Source organism: Scophthalmus maximus, chromosome 7 (genome assembly GCF_022379125.1).
Source record: "Scophthalmus maximus strain ysfricsl-2021 chromosome 7, ASM2237912v1, whole genome shotgun sequence".
Classification (NCBI taxonomy): Eukaryota; Metazoa; Chordata; class Actinopteri; order Pleuronectiformes; family Scophthalmidae; genus Scophthalmus; species Scophthalmus maximus.
In genome coordinates, this window is record NC_061521.1 from 23,613,335 (window position 1) to 23,627,745 (window position 14,411).

Here is a 14,411-nt window from a genome sequence, read left to right on the forward strand (position 1 = left end):
AGCAGAACAAAACTACAATAAAATAAATAAAAATAAAAATAAAATTATATTGATCATGTAGATATATATATATACATATATATATATATTTATATATGTACAGTATCTCCTGATAAGGGAGCTAAAGAAATATTGCACTGTAATCTATACCAGCTATTTTAAGGTGTGGTGACCTTACCATCATATTTATAAAAAGCTCTCTTGAGAGGGAGTTTGGCAAGAGTGATTATTGGGTACACTTCATTGTCAAAGTAATTATTTCTGAAATGTCTTTGTCAGAAAAGACTTTTCATATTTCAAATTACAATATAATGTCACTTTATCAATTGTCAATTTTGCAATGTTGTTTTGAAAGTGCAGTGCAGTGACGTTAACAGTCCACTGATGTGTGTGAGCTAGAAATGTACTTGCTCTACTATGACTGCAGAGTCAGTAAAAGTGTTAATAGCTTGACATATGAGTGTGAATACCACAGACATATCTCTTACACTTATTCATAAGTAATAGTTATTTAGTTTTCATTTTTTTATTTCTGATGAAGCAATTTCATCAGAGTAATTAACATTATCATCATTATTAATGTAATTTTTAAACTATTTCCACAATATTGTATTTACAATTTAAATTTACCATTATTTTATTCAAACACATTTATTTATTTTTTGTTAAAAATAATTAGAAATCAAACAAAGCTCCCAAATTGTTGAATTAAATATTTTGTAAAAAGACCAAACCTTTTAACTTCTGCTTTTTAAGCGAAACACATTTAATGCTAGGATTCCTATCCAAGTCCTCTAGTGCTGAAGACCTGTTAAGCTGTATTTGTGGTGACATATCTAAGGCAGAGTGGACTATTTGTCTCACAAATCATATAAAAGTTTGCATCAGGCATCCTTTTTTAATGGGAGTCTTTTAGCCTTTTGAATACACATAAGAGCTTCAGTGAAGTAAATGATACTGTGCATGTAACTTAGATCTCATTAATTCTCAAAGGACAACAAAAGCTGCAGTCAACTTCATTCATTACAGCAGTAATGGATTCCACTTGCAACCTTATAATAGAAACACATAAATGAATCAAAATGTTCAGAGAAAGTTTCTAGAAAGTTCTCAATATTTTACAACCAAAACCACAACACTTTGATGTGTAGGTTAGACTTATAAGGATGCGAACAATTTGAAGCCTATGAAAGTCTTGTTGTGGAAAGGCGTGAAGCATTATGGAATCCAAGCCATTATGAAGCCGACTAGGCAGGTGTGATTAACAAAATTGATGCTTATCTGTATGACAACTAAACAAAGGATCCTGAACGACATTAGGAGTTGACACAGTATTCACATTAAAGACAGCGACTGGGCCATGGTCTGTAGATGCCTTATATGAATTAAGTAGAAGACCTTTGTTTCCCTTTTTTAAAAATATTTTAAATGATACCTTGACTAATCATGAGATGAAATAAAAATTAGTTTCAAAAGCAAGAGAGCAAGAAAAATAGATTTTGATCAAAACCGTTTTAGAAAAAGGAATTGGCTTCTCTAAAATCTCAAACATGGTGCATGTAAGAGCACTGCAAATGGATGTCTGCCACCAGTGATATCCACACCATGATTTGAATATCTCCCATAATTAAATATTGCAGCTCGTGCAATCTGAAACCAATATAAGGAGTCCAGTCGGACATTGCAGTGTGTGGTAGAAGATCTTTCACGACTCCAGCTTGTGGTAGGCTTATCTTCTGTCTGCTTGAGAATATTTGATATTTTAATTATATATATATATATATATATATATATATATATATATATATATATATATATATATATATATATATATATATATATATATCACAAATATGCCAATTGAACAAATTGTTGCTTTTAAACTTGCATCAATACCTTAAAATATATTGTATGATTTCAACAGGATTGTGGAATATAAAAGACTTTTTGACATAAAGAGGGTCAGGTACGAGAAACTGTTTTTATTTTCATGAATATGTATTTCATGTGAAACATTTGATGTAGTTGATTAGTTAATCTTAATCTATCCACTTTTGTCAAAAATGCATTATAATGTTAACCCTATGTTGAAGGACAGACGTTAATTGAATACAGATATGTAATTAAAGGGGCAGTAAGCAATTTTGGTGAAAGCTTGTCTCTTGTTGACGATATTACTTCACTAACCGGGCCTCGAAACCGCAACCTTGGGTGTAGGAGACCGAGGGGCTAACCACTAGGCCATTATTCAAGAGTAAGTCTCTTAAGATGTTGGGGAGTGATGATTACAAACTCCACACGCAGTGTTGTGGGGTGCAGTCCGCACCATTGGTTTTGTTTTGAATTTAGTACACAGAACCAACAGCCTGCCAACTGTGAGGAAATATTCACTGAATTTTACAAAAAGTGTATTGATTTAAAATCGCTGATTGCCCCTTTAAGTACGTGGTTTTGTTTTTTACATTCGGTGATGGAATCAGTTTTAACATAGATGAATAAGATTAATCCTATTTGTTATTACCTAACAGAAAAATCTGCCACCATGAGTACGGACGCAGAGATGGCCATTTATGGCAAGGCTGCCATTTACCTCCGTAAGCCAGAGAGGGAGAGAATTGAGGCTCAAAACAAACCATTTGATGCCAAGGCTGCCTGCTATGTGGCCGATGCCAAAGAGCTGTACTTGAAGGGAACAATCGTCAAGAAAGATGGTGCCAAAGTCACTGTCAAAGTCCTGGACACCTCGGAGGTTTGTATCATAAAGTCAGACTCAACTGGAAGTTAAATGTGATAATTTCTAATTGTGACCAATGTCATGTTGCAGGAGAGGACAGTTAAAGAGGATGACGTCACTCCAATGAACCCTCCCAAGTATGACAAAATTGAGGACATGGCTATGATGACCCATCTCAATGAAGCCTCTGTCCTGTATAATCTCAAAGAGCGTTATGCAGCATGGATGATCTACGTAAGACAATATTTCTAAAGAACTATGAGAAATACTGAAATTGAAAAACCATATAAAGAATTAACTGTTATATGTCAACAATCAATTTCAGACCTACTCTGGATTGTTCTGTGCCACCGTGAACCCCTATAAGTGGCTCCCAGTGTACGATGCTGAAGTTGTAAGTGCCTATAGAGGCAAGAAGCGTATGGAGGCTCCACCCCACATCTTCTCTGTCTCTGACAACGCTTTTCAGAACATGCTTACTGGTACGTCCTTAACTTTACATTGCGGAATTTGTAATCATTTAAGGTTTCTGTTGCAGAAATTCATGGTCAATTCATTTGTTTTCTATTTTAACAGATAGGGAGAACCAGTCTGTCTTGATCACGTACGTTTGACAAATGTTTGACTTTGTTTCACATCATCAAATATCTCGATCAAATTCTTATAAGTCTGTGTTTATACCCAGTGGAGAATCTGGTGCTGGAAAGACTGTGAACACCAAGCGTGTCATCCAATACTTTGCAACAATCTCAGTGGGAGGAGATAAGAAGAAGCCAGAAGCTGGCAAATTTCAAGTATGTTATGATGACAAGACAGAGTAGTAGCAGTATAGACTATGTAACAAGAAGGAAAGTCCTTTTCTGACTTCATTTCTAAACTTGGATAATAGGGTTCACTGGAAGATCAGATTATTGCAGCCAATCCCCTGCTGGAGGCCTACGGTAATGCCAAAACTGTGAGGAATGACAACTCTTCTCGTTTTGTAAGTATGGGTTGATTTTTAAAAAAGAAAATTCTTGTTAAACATTGGCTGTGTGGGAAGACTAACAATTCCTCTACTGTAAACAGGGTAAATTCATCAGAATTCATTTCGGCACAACTGGCAAACTGGCTAGTGCTGATATTGAGACATGTAAGTAACAATCCTCATAGAAAACAAATGGCTGAAATTGAGAATTGGCCAGGTTGAGACTAATGAACAACATTCATAGATCTGCTGGAGAAGTCAAGAGTAACATACCAGCTTTCTGAGGAGAGAGGTTACCACATCTTCTACCAGATGATGACAAACCACATACCTGGGCTGATTGGTAAGCTAATAGAGTTGATACACAATTTTAAAACAGCCTTTTTGAAAAACTGTATTGAATTCTTTTCCCCCTTCTTTGATTTTCAGACATGGCCCTCATCACAACCAACCCCTATGACTTCCCACTGATCAGCATGGGTCAGATCACTGTGGCCAGCATTGATGACAAAGTTGAGCTGGAAGCCACTGATGTGAGTGATCTTAATATTTTAAATATTTTAACAAGCATCTGATGTGATATCTAAACTGATCTTTTCAATGCATTTTCTAAAGTGCTGATGTTTTGTGGATTATTCTTCTGAACACAGAACGCTATTGATATCCTGGGCTTCACTGGTGAAGAGAAGATGGGCATCTACAAGCTGACTGGTGCTGTGCTCCACCATGGTAACATGAAGTTCAAGCAGAAGCAGCGTGAGGAGCAGGCTGAGCCTGATGGCACAGAAGGCAAGTATTTAGAACCATATCAGAGTGAAAAACAGTATTTCATTTCTCAATCACACTGGTTTCTTTTCTACCACGAGGGACAATCACTGTCACATATTGTATGTATTAACTGTGTATGATTAAACCATTTTCAGATGCTGACAAGGTTGCTTATCTGTTGGGTCTGAACTCTGCTGACATGCTGAAGGCTCTGTGCTATCCCAGAGTGAAGGTCGGAAATGAGTATGTCACCAAGGGACAGACTGTACCTCAGGTAAACATAAAGTACCAATTTCCAATAGTCCAGATAGAAACAGTATGACAGCAGAACAGATTTCATTAAAATAAAACCTTCAATAGTGTTTAAACATTAAATGCTAGATGCACAATATGCAATAAATCAAGTCTCATGATAATTTCTATCAGAAGAAGTTAAGGATAAATGTAATACCGAATTTTACAAAATGGTTGACAGACTGTCTAAAATTTTCTTTGTTTTTCTACAGGTGTCAAACTCAGTGACAGCCCTGGCCAAGTCTATCTATGAGAGGATGTTCTTGTGGATGGTTATCCGTATCAACCAGATGTTGGACACTAAGCAGCAAAGGAACTCCTACATTGGTGTCCTGGATATTGCCGGCTTTGAAATCTTTGATGTAAGTTTCATTCCCCACAACCCATCATTGAAATATGACCAACTATTCCTTATCCCTGTGAGGGATTATGCTGAATATTTGTCCCCTCGCAGTTCAACACCTTGGAGCAGCTGTGCATCAACTTCACCAATGAGAAACTGCAACAGTTCTTCAACCACCACATGTTCGTCCTGGAGCAAGAGGAGTACAAGAAGGAGGGTATTATCTGGGAGTTCATTGACTTTGGCATGGACTTGGCTGCCTGCATTGAGCTGATTGAAAAGGTACACATACATTTGGGGAAATTACTGTTTGTAATTCTGCTAAAGAATCTTGTCAAGTCATGATATACTGATATATTCTTTGCATTTTCATCAAGCCCATGGGCATCTTCTCCATCCTTGAAGAGGAGTGCATGTTCCCCAAGGCTACAGACACATCCTTCAAGAATAAGCTTTATGATCAGCATCTTGGCAAAAACAAAGCATTTGAGAAGCCAAAACCCAGCAAGACCAAGGCTGAGGCGCACTTCTCCCTGGTGCACTATGCTGGTACTGTGGACTACAATATCTCTGGCTGGCTGGACAAGAACAAGGACCCACTGAATGAGTCTGTTCTGCAGCTGTACGCAAAGTCCTCAGTTAAACTGGTGGCTGTCCTCTATCCTCCTCCTGCTGCTGAGGGTATGATACAGAATTAACTACAATAAATCAAAACATATGTTATGATTATAAATACTGTATACTAAATGTAACATGCGTCTCTGTGAACATTAAGTCTTGTTCTTACAAAATGTTTCTACTTCAAATTATCTCAAGATACTACCAAGAAGGGAGGAAAGAAGAAGGGTGGTTCTATGCAGACTGTGTCTTCACAGTTTAGGGTAAGCTTTAATATTCCAAACTTAGGAATAACATCACATTTCAGTTGATAAACAGACTAAAATGTTGAATTTTCTGACAAGACTAACTTTTCTGTATCTATAGGAGAACTTGGGCAAGCTGATGACTAACTTGAGGAGCACCCATCCTCACTTTGTGCGCTGCCTGATTCCCAATGAGTCAAAGACTCCAGGTATGCAAATAGCATCATTTCAATTTAGTTTTTGCTGAATAGCTTGTTTTGTAATAATGGTTTACCTAATTTTGTGCAGTTTCAAGAAGTTATGAAATGTCTCTCCTACAGGTTTGATGGAGAACTTCCTGGTCATCCACCAGCTCAGGTGTAATGGTGTACTGGAAGGTATCAGAATCTGCAGAAAAGGTTTCCCCAGCAGAATCCTCTATGCTGATTTCAAGCAGAGGTATCAATGAATATATTTTGAACATTTTACAATTTTGACACAAGCTAAAAACAAATACTCACAAACACCATTTCCCTCACATTAAAGGTACAAGGTATTGAATGCCAGTGTCATCCCTGAGGGCCAGTTCATTGACAACAAGAAGGCTTCAGAGAAGCTGCTTGGATCAATTGATGTTAACCATGATGAGTACAAATTTGGACACACAAAGGTAAGATCATGCATTCCTTGTTTTAATTCAGTATAATTATTTTTAAAAAATGACATCTGCTTGGCTGTTAATTTGCAATGTACTTCCAACATTTTCAAGTGATTTAAATAATTTTTTCCAGAGTTGGACCAAATGAAAGGGAGAAATTATTAATCTGTCAGAGCAGTCATCACATGGCCATTTATGAAACACCTTTTACTTAGGGGTCTGGAACGATTTGGGATACTTAAAAGTCTCTTTCTATTGTTTGTTGATTCAGGTGTTCTTCAAGGCTGGTCTACTGGGTACCCTTGAGGAGATGAGAGATGACAAGCTGGCAACGCTGGTCACCATGACTCAGGCTCTCTGCCGTGCTTACCTCATGAGAAAGGAGTTTGTGAAGATGACAGAAAGGAGGCATGTATAAAACAAAAAACTATGGACAGTCAAAGGGTGGAAAAAAATCTAAATTTCAATGACAATTATTTTGTTCACAGGGAAGCAATCTATACCATCCAGTACAACGTCCGCTCATTCATGAATGTGAAACATTGGCCATGGATGAAGGTGTACTACAAGATCAAGCCTCTGCTGAAGACTGCTGAAACTGAAAAGGAGCTGGCTAGTATGAAGGAGAACTATGATAAGATGACCACAGACTTGGCTACTGCACTGGCCAAGAAGAAGGAACTGGAAGAGAAGATGGTGTCTCTTCTGCAGGAGAAGAATGATCTGCAGCTCCAAGTGGCATCCGTAAGTACACAACAGACACTGTCATTTTTGATGTTTGTCGATCAAATGTTGATGTGCTAACACTTAATGTGTTTATACAATGACATAGGAATCAGAGAATCTAAACGATGCTGAGGAAAGATGTGAGGGACTCATCAAGAGTAAGATTCAGATGGAGGCCAAACTCAAGGAAACAACTGAGAGACTGGAGGATGAAGAGGAAATCAATGCCGAGCTTACTGCCAAGAAGAGAAAGCTTGAGGATGAATGCTCTGAGCTTAAGAAGGATATTGATGATCTGGAGCTTACATTGGCCAAGGTGGAGAAGGAGAAACACGCCACTGAGAACAAGGTTTGTAAATAATAATATATCAAGCATCTCAGATAAAATCACGATTATTCACTGTTAAATAATAACATCTTGCTTGCGAACATAGGTCAAAAACCTGACAGAGGAGATGGCCTCTCAGGATGAGAGCATTGCTAAGCTGACCAAGGAGAAGAAAGCCCTTCAGGAGGCTCATCAGCAGACTCTGGATGACCTCCAGGCTGAGGAAGACAAAGTCAACACTTTGACCAAGGCCAAGACCAAGCTTGAGCAGCAAGTCGATGATGTAAGTTTAAACTCACTCACTTAGGATTACAAAACAAAACTTTTATTTTGAACAGGATAATTAAAAACTCCATGTGTCAATGTGCAGCTCGAGGGTTCTTTGGAACAAGAGAAGAAGCTGCGTATGGACCTTGAAAGAGCCAAGAGAAAGCTGGAGGGCGATCTGAAACTGGCCCAGGAATCCATCATGGATCTTGAGAATGACAAGCAGCAGTCGGACGAGAAACTGAAAAAGTAACTAAATATAGTCTCCTTCCCCATCAAAATAAACATAATTATTCTAGACATTTTCAATAGCATGCATGAGTGCTTACTATGAACTTTGTCACTCACAGGAAGGACTTTGAAACCAGTCAACTCCTAAGCAAGATTGAGGATGAGCAGTCAATGGGCGCTCAGCTTCAGAAGAAGATCAAGGAGCTTCAGGTAATTGACATATTGTGTTACATATAACATTACCACATCTTTTAAGTATGTCAAGAACATTTTATTTTGACTAAAAGACAATGCATTTACATTTAACAGGCCCGTATTGAGGAACTGGAGGAGGAGATTGAGGCTGAGCGTGCAGCTCGTGCCAAGGTTGAGAAGCAGAGGGCTGATCTCTCCAGGGAACTTGAGGAGATCAGTGAGAGGCTGGAGGAAGCTGGTGGTGCCACTGCTTCTCAGATTGAGATGAACAAGAAGCGTGAGGCTGAATTCCAGAAGCTCCGTCGTGACCTTGAGGAGTCCACTCTGCAGCATGAAGCCACTGCTGCTTCTCTTCGCAAGAAACAGGCTGACAGCGTTGCTGAGCTGGGAGAGCAGATCGACAACCTCCAGCGTGTCAAGCAGAAGCTTGAAAAGGAAAAGAGTGAATACAAGATGGAGATTGACGACCTGTCCAGCAACATGGAGGCTGTTGCCAAAGCAAAGGTATATAATAAATTAAATAGTAAAGTATTCAAAGTACTATATATCATGTTTATATCTATTCATGAAATAGCATTAGGAATGATATACTTGTACTGAATTATAAATAAAATGATTTTTTCTTCTCAAGGGAAATCTTGAAAAGATGTGCCGTACTCTTGAGGACCAACATAGCGAACTGAAGACCAAGAATGATGAAAATGTCCGTCAAATCAATGACGTCAGTGGACAGAAAGCACGTCTCCTGACAGAAAATGGTATGTATCAGACAGTGTTAGACTACAGTGATCTTCAGTGTGTGACAGAGAAACTGAATATAAAGTAACCTGTGATAATTTTTTCACACAAGGTGAATTTGCCCGTCAAATTGAAGAGAAGGAAGCTCTTGTCTCCCAGTTGACCAGAGGCAAACAGGCCTTCACACAACAGGTTGAGGAGCTGAAGAGACAGATTGAGGAGGAGGTTAAGGTAAGAGAAAATTAAGCATGTCCTGGTATTATTTAATAAGATTTAGAAATTATGCACATTCAATTACATTTCTCATATCAGGCCAAGAATGCTCTTGCCCATGGAGTGCAATCTGCCCGCCATGACTGTGATCTGCTGAGGGAACAGTTTGAGGAGGAGCAGGAGGCCAAGGCTGAGCTGCAGCGTGGAATGTCCAAGGCCAACAGTGAGGTGGCTCAGTGGAGATCTAAGTATGAAACTGATGCTATCCAGCGCACTGAGGAGCTTGAAGAGTCCAAGTGAGTGAAATTTAAATAGGTAAACTACATGTGGCATTACTTGTAGCTCAACTGACAATGGCTGGGTTCAATACTAGCACATTGCATTTATTGAACCATTAATTTATATTCTTGTCATTTGTTTCGTGCTATGTAAAACCTTATTAAGCAGCGGAATTTTAGTGTGTTCATCTAAATCCCCAAAAAACATCATCTGTTAAAATTACAATGTATTTGTAAATTCAAGGTTTTTGTTAAGAGACAAATGTAATTTTTTTTATATTTCAAAAGGAAAAAGCTTGCCCAGCGTCTTCAGGAAGCTGAGGAGCAGATCGAGGCTGTAAACTCCAAGTGTGCATCTCTGGAGAAAACCAAACAGAGGCTCCAGAGTGAGGTGGAGGACCTCATGATTGATGTCGAGAGGGCGAATGGGCTGGCTGCTAACCTGGACAAGAAGCAGAGGAACTTCGACAAGGTGACCAAGTCGTAAAACACATTTCATTTTTTTAGGACTCGTCTTGTTATTGCTACATATCAAACTGAACAGTATAAATTGTGTCATTCAGGTTTTGGCAGAGTGGAAACAGAAGTACGAGGAGGGTCAGTCAGAACTTGAAGGAGCTCAGAAGGAGGCTCGTTCTCTCAGCACTGAGCTGTTCAAGATGAAGAACTCTTATGAGGAATCTCTGGATCAGCTGGAGACCATGAAGCGTGAAAACAAGAACTTGCAACGTGGGTTCATATCCCGATTGTGTTAGCAAGTATATTGTATTATGTGTAATGTGTAAATTGTATGTGTTTCTCTGCAGAGGAGATCTCTGATCTGACTGAACAGATTGGTGAGACTGGCAAGAGCATCCATGAGCTGGAAAAGACCAAGAAGCAGGTGGAGACAGAGAAAGCTGAGATCCAGACAGCTCTTGAGGAGGCTGAGGTACATTTTTACATATTTTCTGAAGAATAAACAAATATACAAATTGTGGAAAAATACTTTAAATTGGTATGAAAAGTCTGATGGCAAAGATAGAATTTTTACACATTGATATATTCAGGGAACTCTGGAACATGAAGAGTCCAAGATCCTGCGTGTCCAGCTGGAACTCAACCAGATCAAGGGTGAGGTGGACAGGAAGCTGGCAGAAAAAGATGAGGAGATGGAGCAGATCAAGAGAAACAGTCAGAGGGTGATTGACTCCATGCAGAGCACTCTGGATTCTGAGGTCAGGAGCAGGAACGACGCCCTGAGAATCAAGAAGAAGATGGAGGGAGACCTGAATGAGATGGAGATTCAGCTCAGCCATGCCAATCGCCAGGCTGCTGAGTCCCAGAAGCAGCTGAGGAATGTGCAGGCACAGCTGAAGGTATCATAAGACGTAGAAATATTGTATAAACTACAATATATACATTCATGTTAGTGTTCATGTGAATATTTTCCTGATATTCTATCCACTAGGATGCTCAATTGCACCTTGACGATGCTTGTAGAGCCCAGGATGACCTCAAGGAACAAGCTGCTATGGTAGATCGCAGGAACGGTCTCATGGTGGCTGAAATTGAGGAACTTAGATCTGCTCTGGAACAGACAGAGAGAGGTCGCAAAGTTGCTGAACAGGAGCTGGTGGATGCCAGTGAGCGTGTTGGACTTCTGCACTCTCAGGTGAACAATACAATTATATTTTCAATAATAAAAAATAAAATGGCATAGAAATATAGCATAGAAATCAGGCATTTGTTGACATTAATGACTCAATCTTTTCCTCTTTAAGAACACAAGCCTTCTGAACACCAAGAAGAAGCTTGAGTCTGACCTGGTCCAGATCCAGAGTGAAGTTGATGACACTGTTCAGGAAGCAAGGAATGCAGAGGACAAGGCTAAGAAGGCCATCACTGATGTAGGCTTAAATTTTATGTTTACTTTTGTACTCCTGCTAAACCATGCTCCTTTCATGACACTTCTAATTAAATGTTATGCTTGGTAGGCTGCAATGATGGCAGAGGAGCTGAAGAAGGAGCAGGATACAAGCTCTCACCTGGAGAGGATGAAGAAGAACCTGGAGGTCACTGTTAAGGACCTGCAGCACCGTCTGGATGAGGCTGAGAACCTGGCTATGAAGGGAGGCAAGAAGCAGCTCCAGAAACTGGAGTCTAGAGTAAGACAGCCACATCACAAATTTACACAGATGAACAAAGGTGAGAAAACATCAACACACCTGGACTCTAAACGCTGTATACATTTTGTGGTTTTCTCAAGGTGCGTGAGCTGGAGACAGAAGTTGAGGCTGAGCAGAGACGTGGAGCAGATGCTATTAAGGGTGTCCGCAAATACGAGAGGAGAGTGAAGGAGCTCACCTATCAGGTATATACACATTGACATTTTCTTGTGTATAGTACAAATTCATCTAATATTAAACTTCCAATTAAAACATGAAACTCTATGTAATTTCTACTTCAGACTGAGGAGGACAAGAAAAATGTTACCAGGCTGCAGGATCTGGTTGACAAGTTGCAGCTCAAGGTGAAGGCCTACAAGAGGCAGGCTGAGGAAGCGGTAAGGGCAAAGCGTTTGTTTGTAAACAATGACAATTTGATACTTCGTCATATTTCATGTACAAAACATCTGCTGGCCTGAACAATTAAACATTTTACCTAAACAATGACAACTTGATTCTTTAAATAGCAGATACAACTAACTGTCAATTAATGAGCATTGTCAATATTTATTAAATAAATAAACAAATGGTGAAAATACCACATCATATTTCATGTACAATACATCTGCTGGCCTGAACAATTAAACATTTTACCTTGTATTGTATTCCAGGAGGAGCAGGCCAATGTTCACCTGTCCAAGTGCAGGAAGGTCCAGCATGAGCTGGAAGAGGCCGAGGAGCGTGCTGACATCGCAGAGTCCCAGGTCAACAAGTTGAGAGTCAAGAGCCGTGACTCTGGCAAGGTCAGTCTGGTCAAACAACAATAAACCTTAATTTATTAATTTTCACATTATGTTTACATCGTATTAGGTCTAAATACTTTGCAAAATGTGTTCAAAATTAACTGTCACCTAAAGCTTATTAAACTGTAACTCACAAAAAACATGTATCTGTTTTTACAGGTAAAAGAAGCAGCTGAGTAAAGCACAATGAAAGGCAAGCTATGATGAATCATATAATATGATACAATGCTGACACAATAAAGATTAAGCTGTTGATTTTAATCTTGCTGTCTAGTGTTTTTATATCTTTGCTTCCCATCAAAGGTACCTAATGTGAGATTATAATGATTTGTAATGTCCAATCAGAAATCTTGTCTAAACAAAAAAGACAGTAACAAATCCATATTTCCAATCATTAATGCAGACTGTTTCAAATTATTTTTTATTTTTTCAATAGTAGTCTTGTTTCTGTAGTGAAGCACAATTTGAATTGTTTTGTAACTCATTGTCAAGTTTTCAGCCAAACAGTAACCCAAAGACATTGATGTGAAGGTGGAATGGGTATCCAATATGCTTGTCCATTATTTGTTGTGGGACCTAATGACCAGTAGATGTCGGGGGAAACAGACTAGGGTTAAAAAAAAAACCACACAATAAAGAAAATCAAATGTCTTCAACTCGAGTCACTTTAATTGTAATCTGGAAGATTCGCATGAAAATAAATTAACTACCAAAATTATCAGGATTGAAGACAGCACAATAGAATTTGGTATCCCAGAATCACAGTATATACATATACACATACATAGTATACACATTTTTGGCTCTGATCACAAAAAATTCTCAACAAAACGCCACTTTTTAACTTAACTGTTGTGCACTGAAGAAATAGCTCTCCATATTTCATTGAAAGATTCTATTTATAATAACAATAAAGATATTCTAATTCAGCTGCACTAGCAGAACAAAATGACAATATAATGAATCATTATAACAATATATTGAATTAACTTTCATAAATATTAAATATAATGTAATAATAACAGTTAAATAAAACCAAATGTGAACAATCCTCTTATAATCTTGTACATTTGTACAGTATCTCCTGATAAGGGAGCTTATGAAATATGACACTGCCTCAAGTAATCTATACCAGCTATTTTAAGGTGCCTTAACCATATTTATAAAAAGCTTTCTTGAGAGGTAGTGTGACATAAGCGATTATTGGGTACACTTCATCGTCAAAGTATTTATTATTCAAATAACAACATAATGTCACTTTATTGGGTGAAAGTATAATGTGGACATTTCTTTTTTTAAAGTGCAGTGCAGGGACTTACAGTCCACTGATGTGTGAGCTAGAAATGTATTTGCTTTAAAATGTCTGCAGAGTCAGTAAGTGTGTATAGCTTGACATATATTTTATATATTGAGTATAAAACACATACATATCTCTTACACTTAATCAAAAGAAATAGTTTATAATATAGTTTTCATTATGTATTTCTTATGAAGAAATATCCTCTTAACCATTAGCATTATCATCATTATTAATGTAATTTTTAACTATTTGCACAACTTTGTATTTACAATTTTAATAAACCATCATTTTACTCAAACAAATTAAATAATTTCTTTAAAAAAATATGCAAATCAAACAAAGCACCCAAATTTGTTGAATTAAATATTTTGTCAAAGACCTCAAACCTTTTTAACTTCTGCTTTGTAAGCGAAACACATTCAATGCTAGGATTCCAATCCACGTGTTTGAGTGCAGAAGACCTAGTAATCTGTATTTGTGGTGAAATTATCTGCTCTAATCCTTCAGACCACAATAGTTCAAACATAGAGAACTGTTTTACAGTATAATGTTTATAAGAGCAACACTTTTTTAATCCAT

General features: G+C 38.1%; 1 protein-coding gene across 2 annotated transcripts; it reads left to right on the plus strand.

The window, feature by feature from the left end:
* The first annotated feature begins 1,655 nt into the window (after positions 1-1,655).
* Positions 1,656-12,793, plus strand: LOC118315112 (myosin heavy chain, fast skeletal muscle). 2 transcript variants are annotated; one of them, XM_035642128.2, is made up of 41 exons: positions 1,656-1,723; positions 1,925-1,966; positions 2,529-2,749; positions 2,825-2,968; positions 3,060-3,216; positions 3,311-3,338; positions 3,420-3,528; positions 3,624-3,716; positions 3,803-3,866; positions 3,946-4,044; positions 4,131-4,234; positions 4,352-4,490; positions 4,625-4,743; positions 4,976-5,125; positions 5,218-5,388; positions 5,484-5,787; positions 5,923-5,987; positions 6,091-6,178; positions 6,290-6,407; positions 6,495-6,618; positions 6,878-7,014; positions 7,095-7,350; positions 7,439-7,681; positions 7,767-7,943; positions 8,031-8,176; positions 8,278-8,368; positions 8,468-8,857; positions 8,985-9,111; positions 9,204-9,322; positions 9,404-9,600; positions 9,871-10,054; positions 10,146-10,311; positions 10,389-10,513; positions 10,632-10,940; positions 11,033-11,236; positions 11,346-11,471; positions 11,559-11,729; positions 11,831-11,935; positions 12,032-12,127; positions 12,401-12,532; positions 12,692-12,793. In XM_035642128.2, the coding sequence occupies exons 3-41, from the start codon at positions 2,543-2,545 to the stop codon at positions 12,710-12,712; spliced, it is 5,805 nt and encodes a 1,934-aa protein (XP_035498021.1). In that variant the 5' UTR covers positions 1,656-1,723; positions 1,925-1,966; positions 2,529-2,542; the 3' UTR covers positions 12,713-12,793. The 2 variants fall into 2 exon arrangements, with proteins under 2 accessions (XP_035498021.1, XP_035498020.1); XM_035642127.2 differs by having other exon boundaries at positions 12,401-12,793.
* The last annotated feature ends 1,618 nt before the right edge of the window (positions 12,794-14,411 follow it).

Bases quoted from the DNA above. Each gene is read 5' to 3' on its own strand.
- LOC118315112 (XM_035642127.2), top strand. From the start codon at position 2,543: ATGAGTACGGACGCAGAGATGGCCATTTATGGCAAGGCTGCCATTTAC. The intron at 2,969-3,059 runs GTAAGACAATAT...AATCAATTTCAG, and splicing joins ATGCAGCATGGATGATCTAC to ACCTACTCTGGATTGTTCTG. The intron at 4,491-4,624 runs GCAAGTATTTAG...AACCATTTTCAG, and splicing joins TGAGCCTGATGGCACAGAAG to ATGCTGACAAGGTTGCTTAT.